Source organism: Podarcis erhardii (genome assembly GCF_964252035.2).
Source record: "Podarcis erhardii genome assembly, chromosome: 1".
NCBI lineage: Eukaryota > Metazoa > Chordata > Lepidosauria > Squamata > Lacertidae > Podarcis > Podarcis erhardii.
The window spans coordinates 110,710,844-110,723,391 of record NC_138497.1 but is presented as its reverse complement, the minus strand read 5'-3'; the positions used below and the strand labels follow the sequence as shown (position 1 = coordinate 110,723,391).

Genomic DNA, 12,548 nt, shown 5'->3' with positions numbered 1-12,548 from the left:
GACTGTTAACTTGCCTTGGAAGTATATTGGGTGGCCTACCGAACAGTTATTTCTGCCAGCAGTAAATCTTGACTGAGTGGACATTTGGATTCTTTTGTGGATGCAGATTGAAGAGTATTGTAGCCTAGAAACTGCACATAAGGAATTGCTTACAGACCTTTGGTAGTAAAGACTTTTTTTTTTAACGCAGCACTGAAGCGACTTTGATGAATTATGTGTAAATGTGGGTTCTGAGTTTTTCTGTAATATCCCACAAACTAAACTTGATACACAGATGCCTGAGGTCTAGACAGCTTTTCTTCCTGCAAGTTGTGCCCTGCATTTGAATCTCCTCTACCATTTCGTGTGTGTGTGTGAGTGTTGTTAGATGCATGAGTTTTAAAAATTGCTTTAAAGATAGGATGGAAAATGCTTGGGCTGCTGCTTTGAAGTGTTTTAAAGAGGTACACATGATGTGGCGTTCCTCAACGGAGGCAACACTTCTGTGTTTGCAAATGTTACATCGCATGGTGTCATATCAGTGTGCTGAATCAGAGGGCAATGGGTGGAAACATGCATCATCATATCCCTTTGGAGGGCCCTTGCAGCAAAGGGCAGTGATCGACAACAAAAGTGTGAGCAGAACAACTTCCCCTCCTTCACCCTGCATGTGCTCTGTGCCATCCTCAAATGTGCTCCAAAGAGTTGGCAGGGGAACCCCCAGCACAGATTTGGGGGACAGAGGGGGAGGAGAAATCCCCTTCCGCATCAGAGTTGTTGCTTTCACAAAGTCATGCATTGAATGCAGTCTCTTGTGTTCTCTTCTCGTACGCACCCTTTCGTAATAACGGGCATTTTTGCTAATATAAAAACAAATCTCTTTCAAATCAGAACCAGTGAAGGCGGTGAAGGTCCTGTGTGAGTGCCTGGAGGCGGTTGGAGGATGGATGGCGGCTAATGGATTGAGGCTGAATCCTGACAAGGCAGAAGTACTGTTTTGGGGGGACAGGAGGCGGGCAGGTGAGGAGAATTCCCTGCTCCTGAATGGGGTAACTGTGCCCCTGAAGGACCAGGTGCGCAGCCTGGGAGTCATTTTGGACTCACAGCTGTCCATGGAGGCACAGGTCAATTCTGTGTCCAGGGCAGCTGTTTACCAGCTCCATCTGGTATGCAGGCTGAGACCCTATCTGCCTGCGGACTGTCTCGCCAGAGTGGTGCGTGCTCTGGTTATCTCTCGCTTTGACTACTGCAATGCGCTCTACGTGGGGCTACCTTTGAAGGTGACCCAGAAACTACAACTAATCCAGAATGCGGCAGCCAGACTGGTGACTGGGAGTGGCCGCTGAGACCACATAACACCAGTCTTGAAAGACCTACATTGGCTCCCAGTACGTTTCTGAGCACAATTGAAAGTGTTGGTGCTGACCTTTAAAGCCCTAAACGACCTCGGCCCAGTATACCTGAAGGAGCGTCTCCACCCCCATCATTCTGCCTGGACACTGAGGTCCAGTACCAAGGGCCTTCTGGCGGTTCCCTCCCTGCGAGAAGCCAAGTTACAGAGAATCAGGCAGAGGGCCTTTTTGGTAGTGGCACATCTCAGGTGGGTGCTGATGCCATTACAAGCGAACAAGGGAGTTGTTCATGGTGAGTTCCGGCAACTCTTTTTCTAGAAAAATAGCCCTGCCTATATTTATGTATCTGTTGGATCCCCCCCCCCCAAGTTATATCTATAGATGGTTGTTAAACTGGAAGTAATTGTGTCAAATATTACACACAGAGCAATTGTTGCAGAGGAAGGTTCTCCCCATGCTGCAAGCATAAAACAAAATCACCTGCTAATGAAACCAACATTTTCACATTTTACACGTCTGCATGTATCAGCTAATCTTCTTTTGCCTTTTTAACAGGTAATCAAAATATATAGTGAGGATGACTCTAGCAGAGCTTTGGAAGTACCAAGTGATATAACAGCCAGAGATCTGTGCCAGTTGCTCATACTAAAGAACCATTATGTGGATGATCACAGCTGGACTATGTTTGAACATCTCACTTCCTTAGGTTTAGGTAAGTACTGCTTGCTTCAGAAAGTGTGTCGTTTACAGATGTTGCTAGGGGGAGCTCCAGTTCTTTTGTGCTGGGCCTCGGATTGTCTGTTCTTCTTAATCTGCACTCTTAATATGCTCAGAGACCTAAGTTTGCATTTGTAGGTCACGGACCTGTGCCTGAAGTCTCTAGGAGTCTAGAGCCACTGTTTTGTATGTTTCGTTGGGTGTCACAAACACACAGAAACACTTGCAACCAATGCAGTACTAAGTAACTGTCCTACCAGTGCAAGGATTTACACTTGTTAAATGGGAGCGCATGCCCCCAAATCTTTCATAGTGGGATGGGGGTGCAGGGAGAGGGCTGAAAGTCTTGCCATGCGAGAGAAGGAAAAGTTTCAGGATGAAACAGGTCTAACTGTGGTTAAGAGCGTAAAGTATCTGGGGATTAATATGACAGCTAAAAATGTGAACTTGTTTAAAGACAACTATGAGAAATGTTGGAACCAAGTGAAAAAAGATTTAGAAATTTGGGCTAACTTGAAACTTTCTTTGTCTGGCCGAATAGCAGCAATTAAGATGAATGTATTGCCTAGAATGTTATTTTTGTTTCAAACATTGCAAATTGTTGACAAGATGGAGTGTTTCAAGGGATGGCAGCGAGACATTTCTAAATTTATCTGGCAGGGCAAAAAGCCCAGAATAAAATTTAAGATTTTAACTGATGCAAAGGAAAGGGGGGGATTTACCCTGCCAGATTTGAAACTTTATTATGAATCAGCAGCTTTCTGCTGGTTGAAGGATTGGCTGCTTCTTAAAAACACAGAAATTTTAGATTTGGAAGGTTTTAACAACTCTTTTGGGTGGCATGCATATTTGTGGTATGACAAAGTGAAGATTCATAAAGGCTTTAAAAGTCATATTGTCAGGAAAGCATTGTACAATGTGTGGATTAGATATAAAGACCTACTGGAGAACAAAACTCCAAGGTGGCTTTCATCAATGGAGGCAAAAGCTGTGAAAAGACTTAATATGGAGTCCACATGGCCGAAATATTGGGAAATTTTAGAACAGGAGGGTAGTAACTTTAAATTGAAGAGTTTTGAGAAACTAAAGGACAAAGTTAGAGATTGGCTTCACTATTATCAAATAATGGAGGTTTACAAGATGGATAAGAAAATTGGTTTCCAGGTGGAGAAATCTAAATTGGAAACAGAATTGTTAGAATCCAATACTAAGAACTTATCAAAAATGTATAACTTGCTGCTGAAATGGAATACGCAGGATGAAACTGTTAAATCAGCTATGATCAAGTGGGCACAAGATATTGGTCACAATATTATGTTCGCTGACTGGGAAAGGTTGTGGACCACCGGCATGAAATTCACGGCGTGTAATGCCTTGAGAGAAAATATTATGAAAATGATATATAGGTGGTACATGACCCCAGTCAAGCTTGCAAAAATTAACCACTTGTCAGACAACAAATGTTGGAAATGCAAAGAGAATGAAGGTTCATTCTTTCACCTCTGGTGGACATGCCCAAGGATTAAGGCTTTCTGGGAAATGATATATAATGAAATGAAGAAGATGTTTAAATACACTTTCCTGAAGAAACCAGAGGCCTTCCTCCTGGGCATGGTTAGTCATGTGGTGTTAAAGAAGGATAGAACTTTGTTTTTATATGCTACAACAGCAGCAAGGATTCTCATTGCAAAGTATTGGAAGACATCAGACTTACCAACCCTGGAAGAATGGCAGATGAAGATGACAGATTATATGGGACTTGCAGAGATGACGGGCAGAATCCGAGACCAGGAGAAAGAGACAGTGGAAGAAGATTGGAAGAAATTTAAGGACTATCTTAATAAATACTATAAGATTAAGGAATGTTAGATTGACGTGGATTTAAAAATATGGTGGTTTTCAGAGATATTAGAGTATGAAAATGGAATTTGTTAAAAAAATTTGGGACATAAGGGAATGGAGTTGCTGACGGGATAATGAAATTAGAATACAAAATGGTGAGTTATGAGGAAGTCGGGGAAATTAGGTTGAGAAAATAATTTTTGGAATTATACTTGTTGTTTTTTGTTTGTGTTTGTCTTTATTGTAATTGTTTTGTATTGGTATGTTTTACTGGAAAATTCAATAAATATTATTCAAAAAAAAAAAAAAAAAGGTCTTGCCATGCAAGTGCACTGTTAGGGCAGTTCATAGAACAGTAGAGTTGGAAGGGACCCTGAGGATCATCTAGTCCAACCCACTGCAATGCAGGAAAATGCAGTTGTCCCGTAAGGGGATCAAACCTACAACCTTTGCATTATCAGCACCATGCTCTAACCAAACTATCCAGTTGCTTAGCACTGCATTGGATAGAAGCCTAAATATCACCCTATCTGGTGCTTCTTTTTTTAAGGAAAAAAAGGTGCCAGTATTCACCATGAAGTTACAGTAAGTGCCACAATTTTAACCAGTGCTTTTCTTCTAGGAAAAAAGGTTCCCATGCTGCGTCCCCTTGAGTACCCCCAGAAAAAGGCACCGATTCTATCCTATCGGGGGGGGGGAGGCATTGTCTTTCACAGTAGGATAAGAATGCACAACTCATCCAAATATTTCTAGAGGTTTTTTGGGGGGGGAGGGGGATGTATTTTTTCAAATAAAAAAAACAACAGACTCCTAAATCTGTAAACTTGCATTCTTCATTGCACATACATCAGCCCCGCTGCACAGAAAGCCAAAAATATTGCTGCAAAGACATTGTTGACTGTGCTGCAGTTACAGTAGTGATAGCCTACTGCATATTTCAGTGTGGATAGTGAATGCCTTGTCTTCTAAATTACATTTTGTTCCACTGAAGGAGACTTGTCGGCATCCTCTTACAGGGCCATAAATTATCCTGCTGAGATTTGATTTAAAGTCCACTAAAGCAATCGTGGGGAATTCAGAACTGTGGCTGTTGAACTTCTGAAAGCCCAGATCAAACCGTGCTATGCCAGCAGCGTTTGAGCTGTGCGGTTCTGAAGCTGTGTTGAATTAAGTAATAAGCGTGAAAGATGGAACTTTTACAGCTTGTGCTACATTAGCAATGCTTGCCCGGGCGTATTGGAGCCGCAGCTTGTCGTTAGTATAATCGCTTATGAGCGGTAAGATAAGTACAGATTTTAGGTGCCCAGTAAGCCTCAGATCTAATGCTGGCTTTAAGCGCTTTCACGTATTGCATTCTTTAAAAACGCGCAAGGGGAACCTGCAGTAACAGACAGACAAAGCGGGAATAGCATTCACCCCAGAAGTAGAATGAAAGACCATGCCCATCATTTGAGGTCTGGTCAGGGCAGAGAAGCCTGGCTCATGGTCCTTTTTGGCTGTGATGTCAAATTGGCTAGGGCTCAGTTCTGTGTATACAGAGGTGGATTTAGGTACAACCAAGGAGAACGCCTTTTCAAACTCTGGTAAGCACTTGCCCAGATCTGTGAAGGGGGCATGAGGGCTCTGCAAGAGTCCTCCTTCCTCCTTCCCAGAGCCGGACAAGCGCTTACTGGGCTTTGGGAAGGAGTTGGGAGGGCTCCAGCACCCTGGCGGAGACTTGTGCCTCCTTCCTAAAGCCTGCAGGCTTAAGGGCACCCCATTAAATGTTGGCCTCTCACAGAGGTTCTCCTATTCATAGAATTACAGTGGTACCTTGGTTTACGAACTTAATCCTTAAACCAAAGCGTTCTTAAACCAAGGCGTGCTTTCCCATAGTAGCGGGGGGCTCAATTTACAAATGGAACATGTGAGGCAAAGTTCACAAACCAAAACACCTACTTCCGGGTTTGCAGTGTTCTTAATCCAAGTTGTTCATAAACTAAGCTGTTCTTAAACCAAGGTACCACTGTATAGAGGGACGCGGGTGGCGCTGTGGGTTAAACCACAGAGCCTAGGACTTGCCGATCAGAAGGTCAGCGGTTTGAATACCTGCGATGGGGTGAGCTCCCGTTGCTCGGTCCCTGCTCCTGCCCACCTAGCAGTTTGAAAGCATGTCAAAGTGCAAGTAGATAAATAGGTACTGCTCCAGCGGAAAGGTAAACGGTGTTTCCGTACGCTGCTCTGGTTCGCCAGAAGAGGCTTAATCATGCTGGCCACATGACCCGGAAGCTGTACGCCTGCTCCCTCGGCCAATAAAGGGAGATGAGCGCCGCAACCCCAGAGTCTGCCACGACTGGACCTAATGCTCAGGGGTCCCTTTACCTTTACCTTACCATTGTATAGATTTGTAGAGTTGGAAGGGACCCTGAGGGTCATCCAGGCCAACCCCCTGCAATGCAGGAATCTCAGCTAAAGCATCCATGACAGATGGGGCCAGCGGGTGTTGTAGTTCAGCAACATCTGGAAGGGCACTGTGTTGACTACCCCTGCATTACAGAAGTGAAATGTTTCTTTTCAGTAAGAGACAGCGAAAGACGTATTTGTGTTACTTACTAGTTCAGGAATAAATAATTCATGGTAGCTGTGCTCCAAACTCTCTTACGAACAGACCCAGCAGCTGTTCCAGTGGTTCATGAATAAAAGGCCCGAACCTATAAATCATCGCAAATTGAATATGGTGCTTCTATTTACTGCAATAATCACATGTCAGCTTTTGTAATGAGTGTGTGTGTTAAGTGTTTACACACCATGCTAATTATTAGAACATTGCTCTTTCTGGGGTTTTGCAATGTGGTGCCAGCTGCTTTTAACACTCTAATTTGTGCAGCTGTAATATGGCCAACACGAGCCTTCTAAAATCATTTCCGTTGCTGATCATTTTTGGTCTAAATTATTCTCTCCCCCCGCTTTTTTTTGTGTGTGTGTGTGTGTGTTTGTTTGGCAAAACATTCCCTTGTAAATTTTCCAGGGCTTTTACTACATGGTTTCTCTTAACTCGGAGCTCCAAAATTTCTAAGCATCGAAACCTGGCCCCTGAAACATAAATGGAATTCTGGGCAATTTTTCAGCATGCCAGGTAGCTTATTATAGTTTGCATGTTCAAAATCCAACATTTCGAGTATTCAGATTTGACAGATGTTTTGAATATTCGTAAGTTCTTTAATTCCCCCCCCCCGATAACTTTTCAATGTAATTGTCCACATGCTGTGCTGAATCAGAGGATCAGGCTAACTAACCCAGTGTTCCTGCTGCCCTGCCTACATGTTTTCTACCCGATGAAGAGGAAATTGTGAAGCAGGCTCAGTTCAGGCTGGAGGTGGTGAAAGCTGCCTAGAGCTCTTCACTGGTGCCAGAGGGAGTGCATTTGCCATCGCCAGGAATGGGGAACCTTGTGTTCCCTTCTCAGCAACATTCCAAGCCAGTGGAATGCCAGTGCCAGTGGTGGCTAGAGGCCTGGTTCAAAAGTGAGCAGAACAATGAATATAAATGCTACCTTTGTGCAGCAGGCTAGATGCAGCGCTCTCTCTCTCTCTCTCTCTCTCTCTCTCACCCTCTCACCTACCCACCCACCCACCCCTCTCTATCCTCTATTCAAGCATGCAAGAGGCCTTATATGCCTTTAGGTACCAGGCGAAAACCTTCATCCATAAACAAATATCTGAAGGCAGCCCTGTATATGGACATTCTTAATGTTTGATGTTTTCTTGCGTTTTTAATATTCTATTGAGAGCTGCTCAGAGTGGCTGCAGCAACCCAGCCAGATGGGTAGCAAACTAATAATAATAATAATGATGATGATGATGATGATGATAACAACCAGGCCTTGGGCTGATTAAGATCTTATACCCCTTTTAAAATGTGCTTGTGGGAAGGGGGTTATTGGTTTGTTTGGTTTTTGTTGTTGTTGTTTTTATAATGTGTTTTTGTGCTTTTGTATTGCATTTTTTTAAGCAGTGAAATGCCCTGAGATCTGCGGGTGAAGGGTGGCATGCGAATTTAATGAAGAAAAGTAAAATAAAAAAATAAGTATTATGAGAGTTCAAGAGCACATTGCAGCCAGGGGGAAAGCACCCAATGAAAGTCCCTAGCAGGGTCAATCAAGGAAGGGCTCCATCCTAGGGAGAGGGGATTGTGGCCCTGGGGAGAATTTGAAGGTTTTGGAATTTTGGCATTTGGCCCCTGAGTGTGGGGTTCCTCACCCCTGACTTGCACCACCTGTTTGGTCAGTGAAATATTATGCTACTTCAGGTTGGTGGTAGAGCAACTCCTGGGATTTCTGCACCAGCTTAACTTTGTGTTCTGCTGGTGGAAGGCGCTTTTGGTTCTGCTTCTCTTCTCCAGTTCTATGTACGGAAGCTGGTCAGATGGGCAGTTGAATCTTATTTTCACAGCAGCCTCTTCCATTGCAGCGCAGGCAATAGGCTAGCTTAGGGGGCTCAGGGGAAGAACCTGCAGAGCTCACAGCTGTGTCCTCCAGGGCCTTCCTGCCACCGCTGCTCCTTGTCGCCCAGAATCTGCTGCCTGAGGCAGCTTCCTCACTCTGCCTAATGGCAGGGCCGGCAGTGGATGGGAGTTTCAGGACTGCTATAAATCTAAGCTGTTAAATTTGCACAGTATAGGAATGTTTCATTTTTATACTGTAACCCGCCTTGCGATCTTTGGATAAAGGGTGGCATATAAATAGATTAAATAAATAAAGGGAAGGAGGAAAATATTGACGGTGTTTTAAACAACATCACTGCTGCCTGTGTGAAGGCTTTGAGAGAGAGAGAGGGGGGGTGTTTAATATTTTCTTTTGCATGTATGTGTGGAACATTGATATGCCCACTAGGTGTCGCTGTTGTTTATAACTTACAGATACTTTACTAACTTTTAGCAAGGGACTCAAGTGCAGAATTTCAGTAATTTGTGGTTTCTACTGGCATTGGTTGTTTTTTAGTTTTTTGAATTAGTTGAAGGCTGAAATGGTAAAACTGAAGTTAACCATGTGTTTCATACTGGTCCCGGAGTTTGGCCATCATAACTCCCTTTAATATAGTACAGGATTGTTGTTGTTGTTGTTGTTGTTGTTGATGATTAGTATATTGCCCTTCATCCGAAGGTTCACAGCATAAAAATGTGGAAGGAAAGAACTATGTATGCCATTTTGAGGTCCTTGGGGGAGGTGGTATATAAATTCAACAAACCAGACCACAAGGGAGCATTCATTCAAAATATCACACCAAGTGAACACATTTGTAACCCCCACATTTCTCTTTTTATTGCTGCTACGGGTTCCCCCCCCAAACCATAGCTTCTTCTCAATTGAGGTTTTTCCCAAACAGATGTGCGGAGAGTGTGGGGCTTATGTATTGGGAAGCAATATAACTACTCCCTGCCTAATTACATTGTTAATCTTCCCCAAACCTCGCCCACGGGAATTCCAAATGGGGAAAACGCCACTCCACGAGACCTTGTGCTTTTTAAAAACAAGACTATAAACATGCTTGACCAGAGCCATTGATGCAAGAAACAAAAATAAATAGATTTGATTCATTGCTGACTATGATTAGATATGAGTTGGGTATAAGAGAGAAGATGGAGGGAATAACTACAGACAGAGCTGTGCTGAAATCTGTCCTCCAGTTTCTCAAATGTCTTCTTCCCCTTCGAGAGAGGCTTCCATTATTCTGCGTTCTCAGAGGGTACTTCAGAATTTCTTTAGAATTTCTGTGGGGGTGCATTTTCAGCTTTCCCAATTCTTCCAAGGTGGCCAAGAGGGGTATATGTGTTTTTTACTTTTGGGCAAATCTTTCCCCAGCGCTCTGGCGGGCCTTCCTGGAAGCTTGTGGGCACCAGTCACAAAATGGCTGCCATGGGGGCATGTCATAACACAAAATGGCTGCCACATCTAAAAGAGCAGGGAAGGAACCAGGACCACAAAATGGTGCAGGCATCCCTTTCCCTCACTTTCCCCTCAGTTGGGTAGGGATGGAAGACCACCAGCACACTTGCTCACAAAGAGAAGCCCTTTCCACATTTCCTCTGTTCAGAACAGAAGGGAGAGAAGATTTCTAGCCCTGGCTTCTAGTGAAATGTAGGGGGACTTGTTCTGTGTAGGAGAGATCAAGCCAGATCAGACAGGAACTGAGCAAGAAGAGCACAAGTCTCTTTGTGCATTGTGGGGATGTTTACTGAAACTTCTTGTGGGCCCCACAGAAGGGACTGGTGGGCACAGAGGAGCCCTTGGAGCCCATTGCCAAGCAACAGTGCAGGTTATCCGAAGAGCTTCTAGAATTTTCTTTCAAGATGTGGCTTTCAAAAGAAGTACGGTTTGGCATCTCTTGGGCTTTGTTCCAGAGGCAGAATTTGATGGAACTAGCTTTGGTTGTGATAAACGCGATGAAACACTCCATTAGAAACATATGGCGTAGAATAGGCTTGCACAAAACTTGAGGCCGCGCAGTGAATGCAGCCTGCTAACTATGCATTGCGGGCTGCATTTCTCTGTTTTTCTTCCCTGCAGGCAGCAAAGAATGGGAGTTTTCACGAGTCCCTGGTAGACCACCATATACAACTGCATTTAACTTGATAGGCCATTAGATGTATAGACCTGACTTGGGGTCTATACCATGAATTCTTTCTGATGTTCTATCACTCTTCTTTATTCTGGCAGTTTTGTTAATTGATTGAAAAGCATTTCGAAGTATTGGTTGACCAAGAATGCTGTCGTAATTTTGTAAATTTGATGTAGCTTTTGTTTTTGTAGGAAATGGAAAATTGCTCAAACCATGTTGTAGATATCAGCTCTGATTCCAAGATGGTGATGATGACTGTTCATTTAAATAATCCGTAATGCAATCAGATAAAGGGTTAATATACTCTCTTGAATATATTCAACATTTAAAAAAAACACCCCAAAAACTTTCTGCACCTTCCAAACCTGCAAATGGTGGCATTTTCATAAATGTCACTTTGACATCCATGTAACCACACTTAAATGTCAGACCAGTTTGAAAGCTTTCTTTAAAGTCCTTAAAGAAGCATATTTTGAGACATGGCTCAGTCTTCAGCGTGGTTTTTCAATCTCTCTGCTGCCATGAAAATTAAATGTATCTTTTGCAGCAAAGTGGCCTTCGTTATGTCAGGTTGATATCTACCAGTGTGAATTTATTTGAGCAAGTGTATGACAGGAAGGAAGGAGATGCGTGTGTTCTGCATAGCGACTGGCCTCGTTAACAAGACAATGGATTTGGTGCATCTCATTTTTAGATTTTCTCATTGTGGAAGGTTTGCTTGGTTTACTCAGTGAGGAAGTGGGGGGGGGGGTAAAAGTATTAAATGAGTAGTAGCTGGAGCCAGACTTGCCAATGGACAGTCTTCCATTACCAGTGTTGAAGAAAAATTCAACAGCCTGCCTGGTCAGCATCTGTATGTGGAATGGACCAGGGCTGCCATCTTGTTTTTTGCCTCAGGCAACAAAATGGGGCAGCCCTGGTCATAGTTAGATGAATATAGTACATAGAGTGTCAGACATCTTTCACTGAGCCAAACTACACACATTGTCATACCCTTAGGGACATATTCATGCCAGCCCAGATGCAGGACCCAGCCTGTTTGTCCCTGCTTTCACCTTCCTTCCTTCCTTCCTTCCTTGTCATTCATTTCTTTCTTGCCTTTCAGCCCTTTTCAAAAGTTTCACAACAGCTACTGTAGTATCATTATCTTGAGTGACTTATACAAATTCTTGCATTTTACCACTGGAGGTGAATTAATTTAGGAGAATTGCTAGGATTTATGTTTCTTTTATTACACAGAGAGAATAATTGAAGACCATGAAATGATGATTGAAATCCAGTCAAGATGGGGAATTGAAGAAGGCAATAGATTTTATTTTAGAAAGAATTATGCCAAATATGAGTTCTTCAAAAACCCTGAGGTAAGTCATGACTGTATATTGATTTGATTCAATTACAGTGGTGCCTCGCAAGACGAAATTAATTCGTTCCGCAAGTCTCTTCGTCTTGCGAGTTTTTCGTCTTGCGATGCACGGTTTTCCATAGGAATGCATTGAAAATCAATTAATGCGTTCCTATGGAAACCGCCTTCCCCCGACCTCTTCTGGCGGCATTTTAAAATCGCCCGGGACAGCGGAGGACTTCTCCGCTGTCCGGGCGATTTAAAAGCCCCTGGGAAGGCAAGCAGGGGGGACGAAGCCTGGGCGCTCCTTGCGGAGAGTTGCCAGCGCGCCCAGGCTTCGCAGCCCCGCCGCCCGGCTTCGGGACATCGTTCCGATGCCAGGCGGCGGGGGGAGGCTTTCTCGCCCCGCCGCCCGGCATCGGGACGATGCCCCGAAGCCGGGCGGCGGGGGGAGGCGTTCCTGCCCCGAAGCCGGGCGGCGGGGGGAGGCTTTCCCGCCCCGAAGCCGGGCGGCGGGGGGAGGCGTTCCCGCCCCGCCGCTCGGCTTCGGGACATCGTTCCGATGCCGGGCGGCGGGGGGAGACTTTCCCGCCTCGCCGCCCGGCATCGGGGCATCGTTCCGATGCCGGGCGGCAGGGGGAGACTTTCCCGCCCCGCCGCTCGGCTTCGGGACATCGTTCCGATGCCGGGCGGCAGGGGGAGACTTTCCCGCCTCGCCGC

At 44.6% G+C, this 12,548-nt stretch overlaps 1 protein-coding gene across 4 annotated transcripts in view; it reads left to right on the top strand.

Moving 5' to 3' along the window:
• Positions 1–12,548, top strand: part of GRB14 (growth factor receptor bound protein 14) — a 50,289-nt gene that overhangs the window by 25,255 nt on the left and 12,486 nt on the right. For all 4 annotated transcript variants that reach the window (XM_081872226.1, XM_081872227.1, XM_081872225.1 and 1 more), the window contains 2 exons: positions 1,887–2,043; positions 11,726–11,847. In XM_081872226.1, the coding sequence (XP_081728352.1) occupies positions 1,887–2,043; positions 11,726–11,847 (279 nt within the window). The remainder of the gene's footprint in view (positions 1–1,886; positions 2,044–11,725; positions 11,848–12,548) is intronic.